The sequence below is a fragment of the Oncorhynchus mykiss genome, chromosome 24, assembly GCF_013265735.2.
Source record: "Oncorhynchus mykiss isolate Arlee chromosome 24, USDA_OmykA_1.1, whole genome shotgun sequence".
Classification (NCBI taxonomy): domain Eukaryota; kingdom Metazoa; phylum Chordata; class Actinopteri; order Salmoniformes; family Salmonidae; genus Oncorhynchus; species Oncorhynchus mykiss.
Genome location: NC_048588.1, coordinates 1500953 through 1520563, shown reverse-complemented (window position 1 = coordinate 1520563; position 19611 = coordinate 1500953). Strand labels below are relative to the sequence as shown.

The following is a 19611-nucleotide window of genomic DNA, read 5'->3' as shown; positions in this document are numbered from 1 at the left end:
TGCATTCATTCAAACACACCCTTCTCATTATTCTGTGGTGAGATATTCACAATTTCCGATGCACAAATAAGGTTCTATATGTAAGATGGCTAAATAAAGAGCAAAACTATTTATTATTATTATATTATTATTTGTGCCCTGGTCCTATAAGAGCACCTTGTCAGTTCCCACCAGCCGGGTTGTGACACAAACTCACACTAATTCTTATGTTTTGTATAGTGTGTGTGTGGCAGGCTTACAATGATGGCAAAAAATATATATTTGAGATTGTGCTGACCCTGGTGCTAGAGGGGGTGCGCAGCTGAAGGGGTACGGGACTATAACAAGTTTGGGAACCACTGCTCCAGTGGAATACATCTACAGTGGAGAAACGATCAATACTGGTTTATTCTATTAGCTTTTATTAGCTTGGCTAATAGCTTTCAGGAAGTGTGCCAGCCATTTATCTGACATCTGATCTTACCACAGTTATGATTGAGAGTTGGTAGATAGCAGGGAATGGCTCTACTAACAGCTCTCTGGTCAGAATTCAATCATGGCAGATAATGGGTTCTCTGAATTGTATTTTCAGAGGTGTATTTTATTTCCACTGCAGCATGTCCCTTAGAAATCAGCAGTCCTGTGGTATTACCCATACAATTATGATAGTGAGCATGGCTGAGAAGTCTTCAGGTGCGTCATGCAACAGGGCTGTTGTTTTTCTAAATCCATCCATCTGACCAGGGACACCTTGCTGTGCAAGTGAAACTCCTCTCTGAAAAGCTCCTTTTGAAAAGCCACTATCTACAATTATTGACTTCTTTCTTTTGTTTTTGTCTCAGCCTGAATGGCCTGGGCTGCAGGGGAGTGCGAGATGGGGCTGAGGAGCCTGCAGTCTACCGTGGAGGAGGTGACTAACTCAGTTAAATTACTCACTGCCTTAATGATGATAGGTTCATAGTCATGATGGGTTAATCCCCGTCTACACCGCAATTTCACAACCACCCATGCATGGTGCAGTACATACAGTTGAAGTCTGAAGTTTACATACACCTTAGCCAAATACATTTCAACTCAGTTTTTCACAATTCCTGACATTTAATCCTAGTAAAAAATCCCTGTCTTAGGTCAGATAGGATCACCGCTTTATTTTAAGAATGTGAAATGTCAGAATAATAGTAGAGAATGATTTATTTCAGCTTTCATTTCTTTCATCACATTCCCAGTGGGTTAGAAGTTTACATACACTCAATTAGTATTTGGTAGCATTGCCTTTAAAATTGTTTAACTTGGGTCAAACGTTTCGGGTAGCCTTCCACAAGCTTCTCACAATAAGTTGGGTGAATTTTGGACCATTCCTCCTGACAGAGCTGGTGTAAGTGAGTCATGTTTGTAGGCCTCCTTGCTCGCACATGCTTTTCAGTTCTTCCCACAGATCTTCTATAGGATTGAGGTCAGGGCTTTGTGATGGCCACTTCAATACCTTGAATTTGTTGTCCTTAAGCCATTTTGCCACAACTTTGGAAGTATGCTTGGAGTCATTGTCCATTTGGAAGACCCATGTGTGACCAAGCTTTAACTTCCTGACTGATGATTTGAGATGTTGCTTCAATATATCCACATAATTGTCCTACCTCATGATGCCATCTATTTTGTGAAGTGCACCAGTCCCTCCTGCAGCAAAGCACCCCCACAACATGATGCTGCCACTCCCGTGCTACACGGTTGGGATGGTGTTCTTCGGCTTGCAAGCCTCCCCCTTTTTCCTCCAAACATAACGATGGTCATTATGTGCAAACAGTTATATTTTTGTTTCATCAGACCAGGGGACATTTCTCCAAAAAGGACGATCATTGTCCCCATGTGCAGTTGCAAACCGTAATCAGGCTTTTTTATGGCGGTTTTGGAGCAGTGGCTTCTTCCTTGCTGATCAGCCTTTCAGGTTATGTCGATATGGGACTCGTTTTACTGTGGATATAGATACTTTTGTACCTCCAACATCTTCACAAGATCCTTTGCTGTTGTTCTGGGATTGGTTTGTACTTTTCGCACCAAAGTACGTTCATCTCTAGGAGACAGAACGCGTCTCCTTCCTGAGAGGAATGACGGCTGCGTGGTCCCATGGTGTTTATACTTGCGTACTATTGTTTGTACAGATGAACGTGGTACCTTCAGGCGTTTGTAAATTGTTCCCAAGGATGAACCAGACTTGTGTAGGTCTACAATTTGGCTGATTTCTTTTGATTTTCCCATGATGTCAAGCAAAGAGGCACTGAGTTTGAAGGTAGACCTTGAAATACATCCACAGGTACACCTCCAATTGACTCAAATTATGTCAATTAGTTTATCAGAAGCTTCTAAAGCCATGACATAATTTTCTGGAATTTCCCAAGCTGTTTAAAGGCACAGTCAACTTAGTGTAACGGTATTCGTCGTCTGAAGAAGAGGAATCATCGGACCAAAGCGCAGCGTAGTAAGTGTTCATGCTTGTTTTATTAAAACTGAACACTATAATGAAAATCAACAAGAGAATAATCGAAACAGTCCTGTAAGGTGAAAACACTAAACAGAAATTAACTACCCACAAAAAACCTGTGGGGAAAAGGCTACCTAAGTATGGTTCCCAATCAGAGACAATGATAGACAGCCATCCCTGATTGAGAACCATACCCGGCCAAAACAAAGAAATACAAAAAACATAGAAAAAGGAACATAGAATGCCCACCCAAATCCCAGCCTGACCAAACCAAAATAGAGACATAAAAAGCTCTAAGGTCAGGGCGTGACACTTAGTGTATGTACACTTCTGACCTGCTGGAATTGTGATAGAGTGAATTATAAGTAAAATCATCTGTCTGTAAACAATTGTTGGAAAAATGACTTGTGTCATGCACAAAGTAGATGTCCTTGCCGACTTTCCAAAACTATAGTTTGTTAACAAGAAATTTGTGGAGTGGTTGAAAAACGTGTTTTAATGACTCCAACCTAAGTGTATGTAAACTTCCGACTACAACTGTATACAGCCATGTACAATATTATTTCCCCCACTCGATGAATAGTTAACGTTTTTTATTATACCCACATATCCCACATATCATAGACACTGAAATACAATGGGTAATAGGTTCAGGAGTATTTTGCTCTGCCATTTCCATTTTGGTATCAATTTTCCATTTTATACGCAAATTCACCTCTAGAATGACAACACAGCTAAGCCATGATAATGTACAAGTGAGGTTATTTCTATCAATGACATGATCAGTAGTCTTGCATTGGCATTTGAAGTTAATATTATTATCCACTTTCTCCACCAATGCTTCCCAAGGAATCATGACTGGAAAGTTTGAGCTGGAGCAACTCAACGTGAAAATTATTTTCTACAAGCTGGAGGATCAGAAGCTGCATTTGGCATCCCAGCTGGCCAGGCACCGCAAGGACAGCCAAGAGTTCTACCAAAATATCTGCCAACAGACAGATGCCCAGAGGGTACGCAAAATATGGCATAATTGGACGGGAGAAAGTAAGGGACCTGAGTTCCACTACTATTTGAAACCTTTCAAATACTTTACCTGCCTGGAAGGCCAAGTGAGCAAGTTTTGCACTTTTGGGACTATTCTATTGGTTCCATTGCAACAGCCATGTTCAATTTAACACAGATGAAATATATTACATTATTTCAAGTTGTATTTTAACTTAATAGTCCTCCTCAAATCTGCAAAGTAAAAGAACATAAACATATATCAGACCTATCAGTACTTTGAACAGTGTAACTAGTGGTTTTATGTTTTATTAGGATGTTCTGGAGAAAATGGAACCCAACATGTTGAGTCTGTTGAAAGAGCTGTTGAAACGTGATGCCTTGCAGAATGATCCATACACCAATACTGATGCAGACTGGGATGGACATTTCCAATCAACACAAGGTAAGACTGAATTATGTCATTAATTCTGTGGCAGTGGCTTGCGATATAAAGCAAAACGAGAGACTTTGAGCATGGTGTGATCATCGGTGCCAGGTGTGCCGGTCCTAGTATCTCAGAAATGGCCGATCTCCTGGGCTTTTCACGCACAACAGTGTCTAGGGTTTACAGAGAATGGTGCAACAAACAAAAAAACATTCTTTAAGCGCAGTCCTGCGGTCGCAGTACAACAGTGGTGTGCAGAAAGGCATCTCAGGAACACACAACTCGTCGGTTCTTGTCCCGGATGGGTTATTGCAGCAGACGACCACGCCGGCTTGCACTTCTATCAGCTAAAAACAAGAAGAAGCTGCTCCAGTGGGCACGCGATCACCAAAGCTGGACAATTGAGGAGTGGAAAAAAACATTGCCTGGCCTGACAAATCCCGATTCTTATTGCGTCATGCTGACGGCAGAGTCAGAATTTGGTGTAAGCAGTAGGAGTTCATGCCTGGCGTCAACGGCGGTGGTGTATTGATGTTGGGAATGATTTCCTGGCACACGTTAGATCCCTTGATACCAGTTGAGCAATGTTGCCTTGTAATGTTGCCAGAATTCCGGCTGTTCTGGAGGCAATGGGGGGGGTCCGACCCATAATATGTGCTATTTAGCAGACACTTTTATCCAAAGCTACGTAGTCATGAGTCCATACATTTTTTACATATGTCCAGGGAATCTAACCAACTATCTTGGCAATGCAGGTGCCATGCTCCACCAACTGAGCTACCGAGGACCACCGCCAATCATCGGCAAAGTTGTATTTACATTTTCTTTGAGAATCTATAGGAATGTGGGATGTGGATGTTGTTTCTAACTCATCGACTAATAGCTCATCATAGTATTTCCGTTTTTAGTTTTCCAACATGACCAAACCTGCATCAAGCCATGAGACAGGACCACCACCTCACGATCTAGGTAGGATACAGACACTGTACACATTTTTCCCCTGATGTACACCTGTAGACTCATTCACCAGCTGTGAGTATATTTCCACACAACTTCTTATTGGAATGAATAGAAGAGTCAGACATATTGCGAGAATTTGTAACCTCGGTCCACTGTGAATTCAGTAGATAGTGTTAAGTTAAGAAGTGAGGAGACACGGACACCGTAGTTGGGTCACGTTTAGGAAGAGTGGTTTTGTTTATTGAACCTGAAAGACTTTAATACTTTTCAACGCAGTACTTTTAAACTTCGTCAACTTGCATCGCCCTATGAAGTGGGAATGCAACTACTCCCACACATATAGGACATTGTAGTGTTGTGTATTCATTTCTGAGTTATCTTCTGATTTCTTTGTACTAGTACACCTACAGAGCACAGCCCCCTGTCTGAGTGAGCAGGACCTGTCCAAACTTGTGGCCATGACCCCTCTGTCCAGGACCCTGCAGGAGATACAGGAGTCCCTCTAGAACCTATCCAGTATAGACAGAGGATAGGGACAGTTTGAACCTCTCGAAAGCTCCATGTTTCTCTTCTCTGAGATAAGAGATAATCCTCTGTAACTGTTGATTGAAATGTTGGAGATAACAACTGATACTCGAGACGGACTCGAGTCCAACACAATATTGACTAGAGTGCCCATCATGGGCTATGGTCAATTATACTGTACATCAATAAATGCTGCATATTACTTTTATTCGCATACATTCTATAAAAACTTTAATAAATATTGATATACCAATCAATTAAAATGTCATTGCCCTCATAATACAGAAATTGTTCAGTAAGACACTCAGAAAAGTAGGCCACAAAAAGACTATCTTAGTGTTTATCTGGGTATCTGACTTGTACAGTACACAAATGATGTCCTCTGACACTATAGTTTGTATTCCAGCCAGTACTGACAAGAACAGAGAGGACCCAGCAGTGCACCTGATCCCCGTTGCCCTGGACAACCTCTCCCCACAGCGCTTTGCTGTGCAACACTCAAATCTTCCCTCCCGGTCACGCTGCTTCTGGCCAAAATGGTTCCTGTCTCAGCCTACGAGGGCGTGGTGTCACACTGCAATGGGCAATTTTTATTTTGACACCACCAATCAGATTCTGTATCTCTGTGAGGCAAAGCTTGAGAGTGTTGGACAGTTTATTGCCACTCTCCTACAGTCTATGGCCTTTATTGCTTCAGGTAAATAGATAAGAAATAATGTTGTGAATGTTGTCACATTTTAAGCAGATTTTTTTTGTACAACTTTGTTGTTGATGTTCTCCCACTGTAGGTTTATCATGTCAAATCAACTTACTGTATTAGGTTCCAAGCCTGAAAGCTTCATGCAAGCCCTCCATCATGCCATCTATGCTTTGAGCCTTCAGTTGTTTAACTCTTCTTTCACATATGAAGCAAACAAGGTAAGAAGCCTTGAAGTTTCTGTTACCCATTTATTCAAAGTTAAATATACTGTAATGGTGAGTGCAGCAAGCAGACTTTTGCCTTACTTTTACAGGCAAAGAGGGACACCTCACTGGATTCAGACCAGCCTCCTGGGAAGTTAGAGGCGGACTTTCTCAATATCTCTGTCCCCACTGAAAGCCCGTTCACAGAGCACCTCTTGTCAGACAGGTTTGTGTTACACTTTTGAGAATTACTTCATGAAAATTGTAAAATCGTATTAAACGGGATGAGCCGGTGCCAGCTAGACGGCAACAGTCCAGAGGAAAAGGAGCACACCAGAGAACACCCAGAGCCAGACAACCATAGAGCAGATGGTCAGGAGGAACACAGTAATTATCCAGACCATGAAGATCTAGAAAGCAGGGTACCAAAGAACCATAAACTAGAAGATAACCAGAGCCCATACAATCAGGAAGTAGAAAGCCAGGGATCAAGCAGTCAGATGACACCCATGGGTTAAAAAGGCTACACAGAACTAGATGTATGGGAATGAGCCAGTCAGAAGCATGTGAAAATGCAGCACTACTGAAGTGTGTGGTTTTGGTATGATTCTTGTGATTTTGTTAATCACATCTGATTTAATCAAACTGGTCATTTTCATTGGACTGATATTTATTAAAGATATGAATTATGCTTGTGCACTACCACTTTTATCACAATGTCGCCAAGTAGAAATACTTCCCAGGTCATCGGCCCTCCATATCTTTCAGGCTTCAGCCACCGTTGTCAAATCAAAACATCACCGTTTCATTGGATGACCAGTCTAGACTGTGAGCATATTTAGGAGGTCTGTGGCCAATCGTCAATGGCTATCAGTATCAGTGCCCACAACTCGGTGCCAAGTCTCGGGTTAAAATTGGGTGATGCCCCTTAGAAAGTTCCATAGGCTGACTCAGCCTGACAGACCCTATCATGGAGATTAGAAACAATGTCTCACTAAAAATCATATCTCATACCACCCAAGATCTGACTACTTGTCATACCTCTCTCAGCTGGCACTGTACTCTTGGAAAAAGGGTTGCCAAAGGGTTCTTTGTGGAGGAGTAACCCAAAGAAGCCTTTATGGTTCTAGGTAGAACCTTTTCTTCAAAGAGTGTAAACCTGCATACATCTTTCTCATGTAAGGATTTGCAATATTACAATATTATTTCTGCTCCGGTTGCTTAAACGAGAACAACAGTGATATCACAACAGTGATATTTATAGAAAGTAAAGCCCTGTGTATGTTTTTGTCCTCAGGTTGGCATAATGTTACCGTTTGCCAGCTGCTAGTGGAGCCCACAACTATTCCTGTCCCATCACTGTCTGTCGATAACAAATGGACAGACAGCTGCAAAACATAGTCCATGATACAAACACAAAATACTTTCCCCAAATGTTATTTGAACTTGTTTGGTCATTACAGTTTTGTTTGGAGCAGCACATATTTTTGAGGAAACGTGTTTGATAAGTAAGATTTTTCAGGATCCTATGGATACAGACTCACTGTAAGTGTTGCTATTTGATTTAATTTGGGGGCGGGGGATAATGCTGTGTTACGTACAATTAAAAATGTATATTTGCTGCAGTATTAAAATCTCTAATTGAGGTACATAAATATTGAAATTGATGAGTATATCAGTGATGCCACAAAAAAAGATGCTCAATAACAATGATCAGACCCTTCAAAATCTATCCTCCTCTTCATATAGGAGTGTGTAAACCCCATATGCATGTTTTGTATTGAACATCTGAACTACACCACTGGGGATAAGCATGTAGTCTACTTCTCATTAATTTAGCACTGAGTTTCAATAATTAAAATGTTTCTATAGTTGCTGGCCAGATTTAGCAGTTAAGTTCCAACATTTCCCATTAGTGTCCACATGCTGTAATCATGTTGTAATCTTGAAATCCCTCCAAATCCCCGAAACTCTGTTCACTTGCCCCGGACACCATGCAGTAGAAAACATAGTTATGGTTTTATAAACGTTGGAACAAAGCGTTTTAATGTTTAAAAAAAAATGTTTTACTAAATTCTTTTAATGTTTGTTTTTGAAGGAAAACATTTAAGTTTGTAAGAATATTTTTTTATACATACATTTTTTTTTTCTTACAGCAAATGTGTTTCTTATTGGACAGTACAGTACCTTCCTGTTTTACTCTGTTCCAAAAAAACAAACATTTTCTCCTTACTGAACTCCACCCACTTGTGGTGAGCCTCATAGTTGTGCTAGTTCTAATTTTTGGTCATCCCAATTCACAGTCTCATATTTCTACTGAGCCAAAGTGTCACTTGACCAGTGCATCCACTTACCAGTTGGGTGTCAATATCCAAGATACAGTAGAATAGAATAGAATACAGTATATACAAATTAGATGAGTAATGCAAAATATGTAAACATTATTAAAGTGGCTAGTGTTCCATTTATTAAAGTGATTTCAAGTCTATGTATATAGGAAGCAGCCTCTAATGTGCCACTGATGGCTATTTAACAGTCTGATGGCCTTGAGATTGAAGCTGTTTTTCAGTCTCTCGGTCCCAGCATTGATGCACCTGTACTGACCTCACCTTCTGGATGATAGCGGGGTGAACAGGCAGAGTCTCGAGTGGTTGTTGTCCTTGATGATCTTTTTGGCCTTTCTGTGCAGTTGCCGTACCAGGCGGTGATACAGCCCGACAGGATGCTCTCAATTGTGCATCTGTAAAAGTTTGTAAAGGTTTTAGGTGCCTAGCCGAATTTCTTCAGCTTCCTGAGGTTGAAGAGGTGCTGTTGTGCCTTCTTCACCAGGCTGTCTGTGTGGGTGGACCATTTCAGTTCGTCAGTGATATGTACGCCGAGGAACTTGAAGCTTTCCACCTTCTCCACTGCGTTCCCGTCGATAGGGGGTTGCTCCCTCTGCTGTTTCCTGAAGTCCAAGATCATTGCTTTTGTCTTGTTGACGTTAAGTAAGAGGTTGTGCGCTCCTTTTTTAGTCCGTAATTGTCTGTAGACCCTGCCACATACGTCTCGTGTCTGAGCCGTTGAATTGTGACTCCACGTTGTCTCTATATTGATGTTTTGCCTGTTTGATTGCCTTGATTTGGTCAGACCAGCTTTGAATAGTGAGTTTCTGCCTATAGGAAGGGAGTAGAAAAGGGGAGTCATGGTCAGATTTGCGGAATGAAGGGTGGGGGAGGGCCTTTTAGGCATCACGGAAGTTGGAGTAGCAGTGGTCGAGTGTTTTAGCAGTGCGAGTACTACAGTTGTTGTGCTGATGGAACTTCGGCAGCACTTTCCTCAAATCTGCTTTGTTAAAATCCCCAGCTACAATAAATGCGGCCTCAGTATATGCGGCCTCAGTTTACATAAAGTCCAGTGAAGTTCTTTGAGGGCCGTCATCATAACCGAAGAGAATTTTCTTGGGATGTAATAAGGTCGGCATTTGATTGTGAGGGATTCTAGGTCAGGTGAACAAAATGACTTGAGTTCCTGTATGTCATCATACTTCTTCACGGAGAGATTTATTCCTGTTTGCGCAATGAATTGTGAACCCAACTGGCTGTACGGACTTGGATAGTAAATCCCAAGAGAGCAATGTTTCGATCCCTGATGTCTCTCTGGAAGGAAATTCTCACACTCAGCTCTTCAACTTTATTATCCAGAGACTGAACATTACAGAGTAATATACTCGGAAGTGGTGGGTGATGTGCGTACCTCCCGAGTCAGTCTAGAAGCCCACTCTGAGTACCTCTTATCCACGGACGATGTTCTGGTTCAGCCTCCGAAATCATTTCAATTGCCCTGGGGGTTACGGACAAAGGATCTGATTCAGGAAAGACGAATATTCCTGGTTGTAATGCTGCTAATACTGGCGAGTTACCGTCGCTCTGATATCCAAAAGTTATTCCCGGCTGTATGTAATAACACAAAAATATGTCTGGCCTAATAATGTAAGAAATAACATATAAAAATTAAAATTAAAAAAATACTGCGAAGTTGCCTAGTGGCTAGAAGCGCGGCTACCCTCTCTATCGGAGCCATTCAACGTCTATTCCACGTTGGTTTCACATAATTCTGTGGAATCAACGTTGATTCAACCAGTGTGTGCCCATTGGGTAGGAACAAATCGATTTGTTTTGTTCTTAGAAAGGAGAATGATAAACAAACCAGTGTGGTTTCTTCTCAGAGCTGAGCTTCTCCTGTGTTAGTCTAAGGGTTTTTCTTTTTCTCTGCCGTGTTCCCGTCATCCGGTCCTTGTGCATCACTGTTGCCATGGTTCCCTTATCTCTGGGATGTGGCAGTGGCAGCCACCAGGCCTGCCATATTTAGTGTTTCTGAGACACCCAGCCTGCTGGGAACAACACACTGCTTATTCTCCACTCCCATTTTCATTGTTTATGTGTTTTCATTAGAAATAATATGCCGTGGGATTAGTCATTCAAATTATGATTGCTGCCTACTTGCCTGATGCCATGTATATATCAGCCATGTGCTCTGATATTTAAACAGTGAAAAAAATGTATGACATACAACATCCATAGATATAGAATGGCAACATACTCCAAACGAAATTTGTAATCCATGGTAGAAAGCTGAAATCATTAAACCTATGGTATACTTTGAGGTAAGCCTTTCTTATTCATGCACACATACTGTACATCGGCCACTAGATTAAACACAGTGATCTCATTGTTAGAGTACACTGCATTTTCTAATTTGAGCACTACAAATACACTGTATCTGCTTCATGAAGTTGAATGTAGTTTTAAGATATCTTCCCTGGATAAACCTTAGATTTTTTTCCCCCAGATTAAGAACATTGAAGAACAATCGAGAGTTTAAGAGGTCGACGTGCCATTGAGAAATGTAGAAATACTGGTTAGAAGATTTCGGAATAAATATCACAATAGCTTCACTTGAGATGCTGGGTTCAGAATGAACTGTATTTATGCAATGTATGGAATACTCACACACACAGTACCATCCATTACAGTACAAATCTGATTTATCATATTCCATATGTCAATGCCTAACAGTTCGTTAAACAGCGTAGTCTTTCCTAAATAAATGTCTAGGAAGGCAAACATAATTCATACTCAATGTGACTCATGGAGAATAATGGGTATAGTTGATACCATGCCGATCCTTCATAAGTACTTTAGCGCCGCGTCTCAAAAGGTACACTATTCCCTATAAGTGTACTACATTTGACCAGGGCCCATAGTGTCCTCTGGTCAAAGGTAGCACACTATATTGGGAATAGGGTGACATTTGAGATGCAACCCAGGCTTCTGGGTTGGGTAATGACTGCTCTCAGAGGTAATGGCAGAGAGAAGCAGTGAAGCAGAATGGAATAAAACATAATCGAAAAACTCATCGCTTTGTGTCAAATGCAGATTAAGTTTTATGTAGATGAAAGGTCATTGCGTCATCCTGCTATAAGCACCAAATATGAGCGAGAATCATGGGGATTGTAAGGTTGCATTAGAAGCTCTGTAGGCTGGTTTTTCTTGGTATGCTCAGAATAATGAGTTTTTCAATGGCCTACACATGCCCTAGTTTAATGCCCTACACATACCGTATACACATACTGTACACACCGATGTCAGAGTATACATTAAATCAAGAGTTAAAGATCTACTCCAGGGTGATCTTTGAGCTCTATCACTGCTGTGTGATCCTTTGGAGATGCCTGGGGGGGTGAAGACAAATATATGTGCTTCACTGATCTGTATTAAATGAGTGGCTATGAGTAAGCACTCTCCTTCCAGATGCTCAACAACATTATAGAACATTTGTATGGTTGTGGTGGTACATTGGATGTCAGTTGTCATTTTTGTTCATAAGTCTTAAATTATTTGTACGAGAGGAACACGCACTTGCAACTCATAACATTAACGTTGAATCGCCCTTCATAGAAATTCCCTCATGTACATTTTTTGGTGGTAAAAAAGTTAGAATTGGATGTGTTTATAGGGCACCCGATACTGACATTGGTATTTTTAATGATGCCCTTGCATCAAGATTTTAAGGTGTCGACCGGTTGCACCCTCTACAACCATAATAATATTATTATTATTTTACCCTGCTGGTCATCTCTGAACGTTTGAACATATTGGTCATTTATAATCTCAACCGAGCACAGCCAGAAGAGGACTGGCCATCCCTCAGAGCCTGGTTTCGTCCTAGGTTCCTGCCTTTGTATGGAGTTTTTCCTAGCCACCATGCTTCTACATCTGCATTGCTCGCTGTTTGGGGTTTTAGGCTGGGTTTCTGTACAGCACTTTGTGACATTGTGTAAAAAGGGCTCACTGACATCAGACTTTTTGAATACTTTATACACCAGCTATCTATATCTCCTCAACTACAAGCCCACAAAAGTGACCAGTTCATCGGTCATCCTTATTAGTAATATTTTTACTGATTAATTGAATAATGTGGCAAAAACAGGTACAATTTATACTGACATTTATGACCAATTTCCAATATTCCACTTCTCTTTGTCAGCTAGAAAAATGTGGAAATGAATAGGTGGGAATGGATAGTAGCATTAAATGTAGAATATTTGACAAAAGTATTTACCGAGCACTTTAATATGTTGATTGATGATATTTAATGGGAACATTTTTATAATAATTTACTGTGGAGTCTGCTTTACCAGACTTTTCTCACATCCTTCAATTCTGTATTTCACCGCTGCTTTCCCTTATTCAGACCTCATACGAGAGCAGCAGATGGGTTCTGGAAACAATCGTTTACAACCTGTCTGTCACGACTTCTACCGAAGTCGTTGCCTCTCCATGTTCGGGCGGTGCTCGGCGTTCGACGTCACCAGTCTTCTAGCCATCATTGATCCATTTTTCATTTTCCATTGGTTTTGTCTTGTCTTCCCACACACCTGTTTTCAATCGCATTCATTACCTGTTGTGTATTTAACACTCTGGTTCCCCTCATGTCTTTGTCAGAGATTGTTTATTGTCAGTGTAGTGTTTTTGTATAGGTGTCTTCGTACCCATATTTGTTTATATTCATTTTTCATTTTTCATTATTCATTTTTCGATTTAGTGTTATGGAGCATGTTACTTGGACATTTATTAAAAGACTCCATTTTACACTCCGTTTGACTCTCCTGCGCCTGACTTCCCTGCCACCCATACACATATATCTGACACTGTCTCCAAAAATCCTCAGTAAAAAAAGTTTCTCAAAAATCCTCCCCCTCTTGAATTCTGCCAATTCAAAATATACTCAACAAAAATATAAACGCAGCATGTAGTGTTGGTATCATGTTTCATGAGCTGAAATAAAATGTGTTTACATCCCTGTTCGTGACCATTTCTCCTTTGCTAAAATAATCCATACACCTGACCGGTGTGGCATATCAAGAAGATATTATTAAACAACATGACCATTACACAGGTGCACCTTGTGCTGGGGGCAAGAGCTGCAACTGTACACGGCTCATCTGTAAATAGTAGCCTAGTGGTTAGAGCGTTGGACTAGTAACCGGAAGGTTGCAAGTTCAAACCCCCGAGCTGACAAGGTATAAATCTGTTGTTCTGCCCCTGAACAGGCAATTAACCCACTGTTCCTAGGCTGTCATTGAAAATAAGAATTTGTTCTTAACTGACTTGCCTGGTAAAATAAAGGTAAAATAAAAAATCCCCATAATGTTTTTATTTACTTTTTTGCTCTTTTGCACACCAGTATTTCTACTTGCACATCATTTGCACATCTATCACTCCGTTGTCGATTTGCTAAACTGTAATTACTTCGCTACTATGGCCTATTTATTGCCTTACCCCCTCACACCATTTGTACACACTGTATATAGACTTTTTCTATTGTGTTATTGACTGTACGTTTGTTTATTCCATGTGTAACTCTGTGTTGTTGTTTGTGTCGCACTGCTTTGCTTTATCTTGGCTAGGTCGCAGTTGTAAATGAGAACTTGTTCTCAACTAGCCTACCTGGTTAAATAAAGGTGAAATAAAATAACATAACCAGAGCTGCTGCCAGAGATTTGAATGTTAATTTCTCGACCAAAAGTCACCTGCCATGTCATTTTAGATAATTTAGTAGTACGTCCAACCGGTCTTACAACCACAGACCAGGTGTAACCATGCCAGCCCAGGACATCCACACCGACTTCTTCATTCACCTTCTTCTGAGACCAGCCACCTGGACAGCTGATGAAACTGAGGAATATTTCTCTCTGTAATAAAGCCCTTTTGTGGGGCAAAACTCTGATTGGCTGGGCCTGGCTCACCAGTGGGTGGGACTATGCCCACCCATGGCTGCGCCCCTGACCAGTCATGTGAAATCTATAGATTAGGGCCTAATGAAGTTATTTCAGTTGACTCATTTCTTTATATGATCTGTAACTCAGTAAAATCGTTGAATGCTGTGTTTATATTTTTGTTCAGTATAGTATAACACATTTACCCATCTACTTCGGATATCCACAAAAATATACTAGAAAATTACAAGAATGTGCAAACAATATAAAGTCAACATGGAAAATCATCATATGTTGAACAAGAAAGTCTTCTTCAGCTCTCCCATCTCAATTCAATGTTGGAAGTAAGACCTATAGTGAACCTTTGTTATTTTATGTGAATTTAATAACTTTTTTGTGAACTGCACAGTAGTCTCCTCCATGTAGCCTAACTCTCATGCACACACACAAAAACAAATGTATTACAGTACACTGAATCTATTATGCTTTGTTTTAATTGATTGAACAAACTTTATTGTACACACACTGTCACGATCGTCTGAAGAAGTGGACCAAAGCGTACATGTCTTTATTTATAAAATGTCGCCAACAAAAACAACCATGAAGCTTATGAGGGCTACAGTGCCACTAACAAAGACAACTTCCCACAATAACAAAAGTGAAAAGGCTGCCTAAGTATGATTCCTAATCAGAGACAACGATAGACAGCTGTCCCTGATTGAGAACCATACATGGCCAAAACATAGAAACACAAAACATAGAAATCAGAACATAGAATGCCCACCCAAATCACACCCTGACCAAACCAAAATAGAGATATAAAAGGCTCTCTAAGGGCAGGGCGTGACACACACACACACACACACACACACACACACACACACACACACACACACACACACACACACACACACACACACACACACACACACACACACACACACACACACACACACACATGCTGTACATATACAGTACCAGTTAAAGGTTTGGACACCTACTCATTCAAGGGTTTTTCTTTATTTTTTTTATTATTTTCTACATTGCATAATAATGATAATGAAGACATCAATACTATGAAATGACACATGGAATCATGTACTAACCAGAAAAGTGTTAAACAAATCTAAATATATTTTATATCTTAGATTCTTCAAAGTAGCCACCCTTCGCCTTGATGACAGCTTTGCACACGCTCTGCATTCTCTCAACCATCTTCCCCTACAATGCTTTTCCAACAGTTTTGAAGGAGTTTCCACATATGCTGAGCACTTGTCTGCTTTTCCTTCACTCTGCGGTCCAACTTATCCCAAACCATCTCAATTGGGTTAATGTCTGGTGAATGTGGAGGCCAGGTCATCTGATGCAGCACCCCATCACTTACGCAGCCTTACACAGCCTGGGGGTGTGTTTTGGGTCATTGACCTATTAAAAAACAAATGATTGTCCCACTAAGCGCAAACCAGATGGGATGACATATTGCTGAAAAATGCTGTAGTAGCCATGCTGGTTAAGTGTGCCTAAATCACAGACAGTGTCACCAGCAAAGCACCCCCACACATCTCCTTCATGCTTCACGTGGGAACCACACATGCAGAGATCATCCGTTCACCTACTCTGCGCCTATTTGCACTCATCAGACCAAAGGAGGGATTTCCACCAGTCTACTGTCCATTGCTCATGTTTCTTGGCCCAAGCAAGTATCTTCTTATTATTGGTGTCCTTTAGTAGTGGTTTCTTTTCGGCCATGAATGCCTGATTCATGCAGTGTCCGCTGAACAATTGATGTTGACGTGTCTGTTACGTCTGTTACTTGAACTCTGTGAAGCATTTATTTGGGCTGCATTTTCTGAGGCTGGTAACTCTAAAGAACGTATCCTCTGCAGCAGAGGTAACTCTGGATCTTCCTTTCCTCTGGTTGTCCTCATGAGAGACAGTTTCATCATAGCCCTTGATGGTTTTTGCAACTGCACTTGAAGGAACTTTCAAAGTTCTTGACATTTTTCTCATTGATTGAGCTTCATGTCTTAAAGTAATGATGGACTGTCGTTTCTTTTTGCTTATTTGAGCTGTTCTTGACATAATATGGACTTGGCCTTTTACCAAATACGGCTATCTTCTGTATACCATCCCTACCTTGTCACAACACAACTGATTGGCTCAAATGCATTAAGAAGGTAAGAAATTCCACAAATGTACTTTTAACAAGGCACACCTGTTAATTAAAATGCATTCCAGGTAACTACCTCATGAAGCTGGTTGAGAGAATGCCAAGAGTGTGCAAAGCTGTCATCAAGGAGAAGGGTGGCTACTTTAAAGAATCTCAAATCTCAAATATATATTGATCTGTTTAACACTTTTTTGGTTACAACATGATTACTTATGTATTATTTCATAGGTTTGATGTCTTCACTATTATTCTACAATGTAAAAAATAGAAAAAACCCTTTAATGAGGAAGTGTGTACAAACGTTTAACTGGAACTGTACTTCGTATTGTCCATGTGCCTGGGAACAAGAAGATAGGGAGTGAAAATAAATAGGTTGTGACTTTTACGCATGCGCATCAATGGAAACGTTATCGTAGCCCTAAGTGACGACCGCTTATTGCGAAAAACAAAGGCAGTGAACAGCTGAACAGAACGTGATTTTCGGATTGTTCCTCATTTTATGAAGAATCTGACAAAAGAGTATCCTTTTTTGATTAAACCAATTTATTATTCGCTATTCATATAAAACTTTTTACAATCCATCGTCATTGTATGATTGAGGATTTCTAGACGCTCACCCAAATCCCGCAATAGAAAGTGGCCTCAGCGGAGTGTGGAATCTACAGGTCTCTTTTGGGTTTAATTCATGGTGAAGCTGCGAGGAATATCGAGTGAATGACTGTGAGTTTGAGTATTATTTTTTTGCTCACCACAAATATACTACGACTTTAATAATGTGGGATAAGTTTACAAAAAGATAAGTGATAAATCTTAGGCAACAGGCCAGTCAATGATCATATTAAATTAATGTTCTCTTCAGACACTGTCAAATTGCTATCATATAGCGTAAAGCAAGATTTTTATTACACTTTGTGAAATCTCTACAGAGAATGTGTTATATTTATCGACGACCGATCTCCTGGGTAGCGGTGCGCTGTCCATTGTCCTGAAATTACGCTCTTCAAATAGCCTAATCAAACTAGGGCATTAAACTAACACGCCATAGATATACTCTAGATGAAAATACTGTAGATGAAATATGAGATTATTCGGGGTTTAACGTGTTTTTTCTTTCTTTGATTGTGAACAGGAGAGCGTGTCCAAGACAGCTATCCCAGAGAATACCGAATATGAGAACTCGAACCAGGGTTATAGTGCATTCTCTATTACTGTTGGTTTTAGTAGGTAAGTGTTTGCACTTACATTATGTGTTTTGTCTCTAATGGTTGAAAATCACACTTAAATTCGATTTGTGATGCAACGGTTTTTGACATTAATTGACACATCACTATCAAACAAATCCCAACAATTAGGCCTTTATGTTCCATCTACATTGACATAACTTTTTTTTTTGGAGGGGGGGTTCAGCTGAACACTTTGAGAGATCTGACTAAAGCTAATATGGCATGATTTGACACGGTCGAGTGACATAGACAACCTCTAATAACATTCACTTGGCTTTTGGATAAAGTTAAATGAAGGTATAAGCCTATTATCATTACATGTAGAAGCCAACAGACAGGACATGATTTGGGTAATCAGTCTCTAAAGTAAAATAAAATACAATTTGGTAACACATTTATATAAAATATTCTAAATATTTCACCAACTATTCCAACATTTAAAAACATGAACAAACTAATAGAGGTACTTAAATAGGGAGCAAACAGTAGATCATCTTCAACATTAAGTGAAAGCCTCAAATGAGGTCCGTCAGTGCTGCCATTCAGAAATAAGAAATACATTTGCATAACATTAGGCTGCTGACACATACCATTTAGAGCAGGTTTCTACCTGGTCCTCTTTCCCTATACGTTTCTGTGTCACTTTCACTACTGTGACATTCCTGGTTTTCCATGCATGGAACTATCAAACTATCATGGTCCAAACACATTAAGACAGTTGTGAAGAGGGCACGACAAAGCCTATTCCCCCTCAGGAGACTGAAAATATTTGACATGGGTCCTCAGATCCTCAAAAGGTTCTACAGCTGCACCGTCGAGAGCATCCGTACTGGTTGCATCACTGCCTGGTATGGAAATCGCTCGGCCTCTGACCGCAAGGCACTACAGAGAGTATAGCCCAGTACATCACCGGGGCCAAGCTTCATGCCATCCAGGACCTCTATACCAGGCGGTGTCAGAGGAAGGCCCTAAAAATTGCCAAAGACTCCAGCCACCTTAGTCATGGGCCGTTCTCTCTGCTACCGCACACCAAGCAGTACTGGAGCGCCAGGTCTAGGTCCAAAAGGCTTCTTAACAGATTCTCCCCCAAACCATAAGACTCCAGAACAGCTAATCAAAGGGCTACCTAGACTCCGCTTTCCTTTAAGCTGCTGCCACCGATACGCCCTGGTCGAAGTATTTTGTGTTTATTTTCATTTATTTGGTCAGGCCAGGGTGTGGCATGGGTTTTTGTATGTGGTGTGTTGGGTTTGTAGCTTAGTGGGGTGTTCTAGTGAAGTCTATGGCTGTCTGAAGTGGTTCTCAATCAGAGGCAGGTGTTTATCGTTGTCTCTGATTGGGAACCATATTTAGGCAGCCATATTCTTTGGGTGTTTCGTGGGTGATTGTCCTTAGTGTCCTTGTTTCTGTCGCGGTGTTAGTTTGCACCAGTTTAGGCTGTTTCGGTTTTCACATTACGTTTATTGTTTTTGTACAGTTCGTGTTTCTTCATTATTAAATAAACATGGATTGCAATAGCCACGCTGTATTTTGGTCCGACTCTACTTCAACCGAAGAAAGCCGTTACAGAATCACCCACCACAACAGGACCAAGCGGCGTGGTAACGGGCAACAGCAGCGAAAGGAGGAAAGGACATGGGAGGACGTTATGGACAGCAAGAGTATGGACTATACGACTTGGGAGGA

The 19611-nt window shown here is 40.7% G+C and overlaps 1 protein-coding gene across 6 annotated transcripts in view; it reads left to right on the top strand.

The window, feature by feature from the left end:
- Positions 1-7618: 7618 nt before the first annotated feature.
- Positions 7619-19611, top strand: part of LOC110503532 (sodium channel subunit beta-3) — a 31432-nt gene continuing 19439 nt past the window's right edge. For 4 of the 6 annotated variants that reach the window (XM_021581896.2, XM_021581894.2, XM_021581895.2 and 1 more), the window contains exons 1-2: positions 7619-7817; positions 17832-17926. In XM_021581896.2, coding sequence (XP_021437571.1) covers positions 7801-7817; positions 17832-17926 — 112 coding nt within the window. In that variant the 5' untranslated portion in view covers positions 7619-7800. Of the gene's footprint in view, positions 7818-17090; positions 17423-17831; positions 17927-19611 lie in introns of those variants that run through there. The other 2 variants (XM_021581898.2, XM_021581897.2) reach the window with 2 other exon arrangements.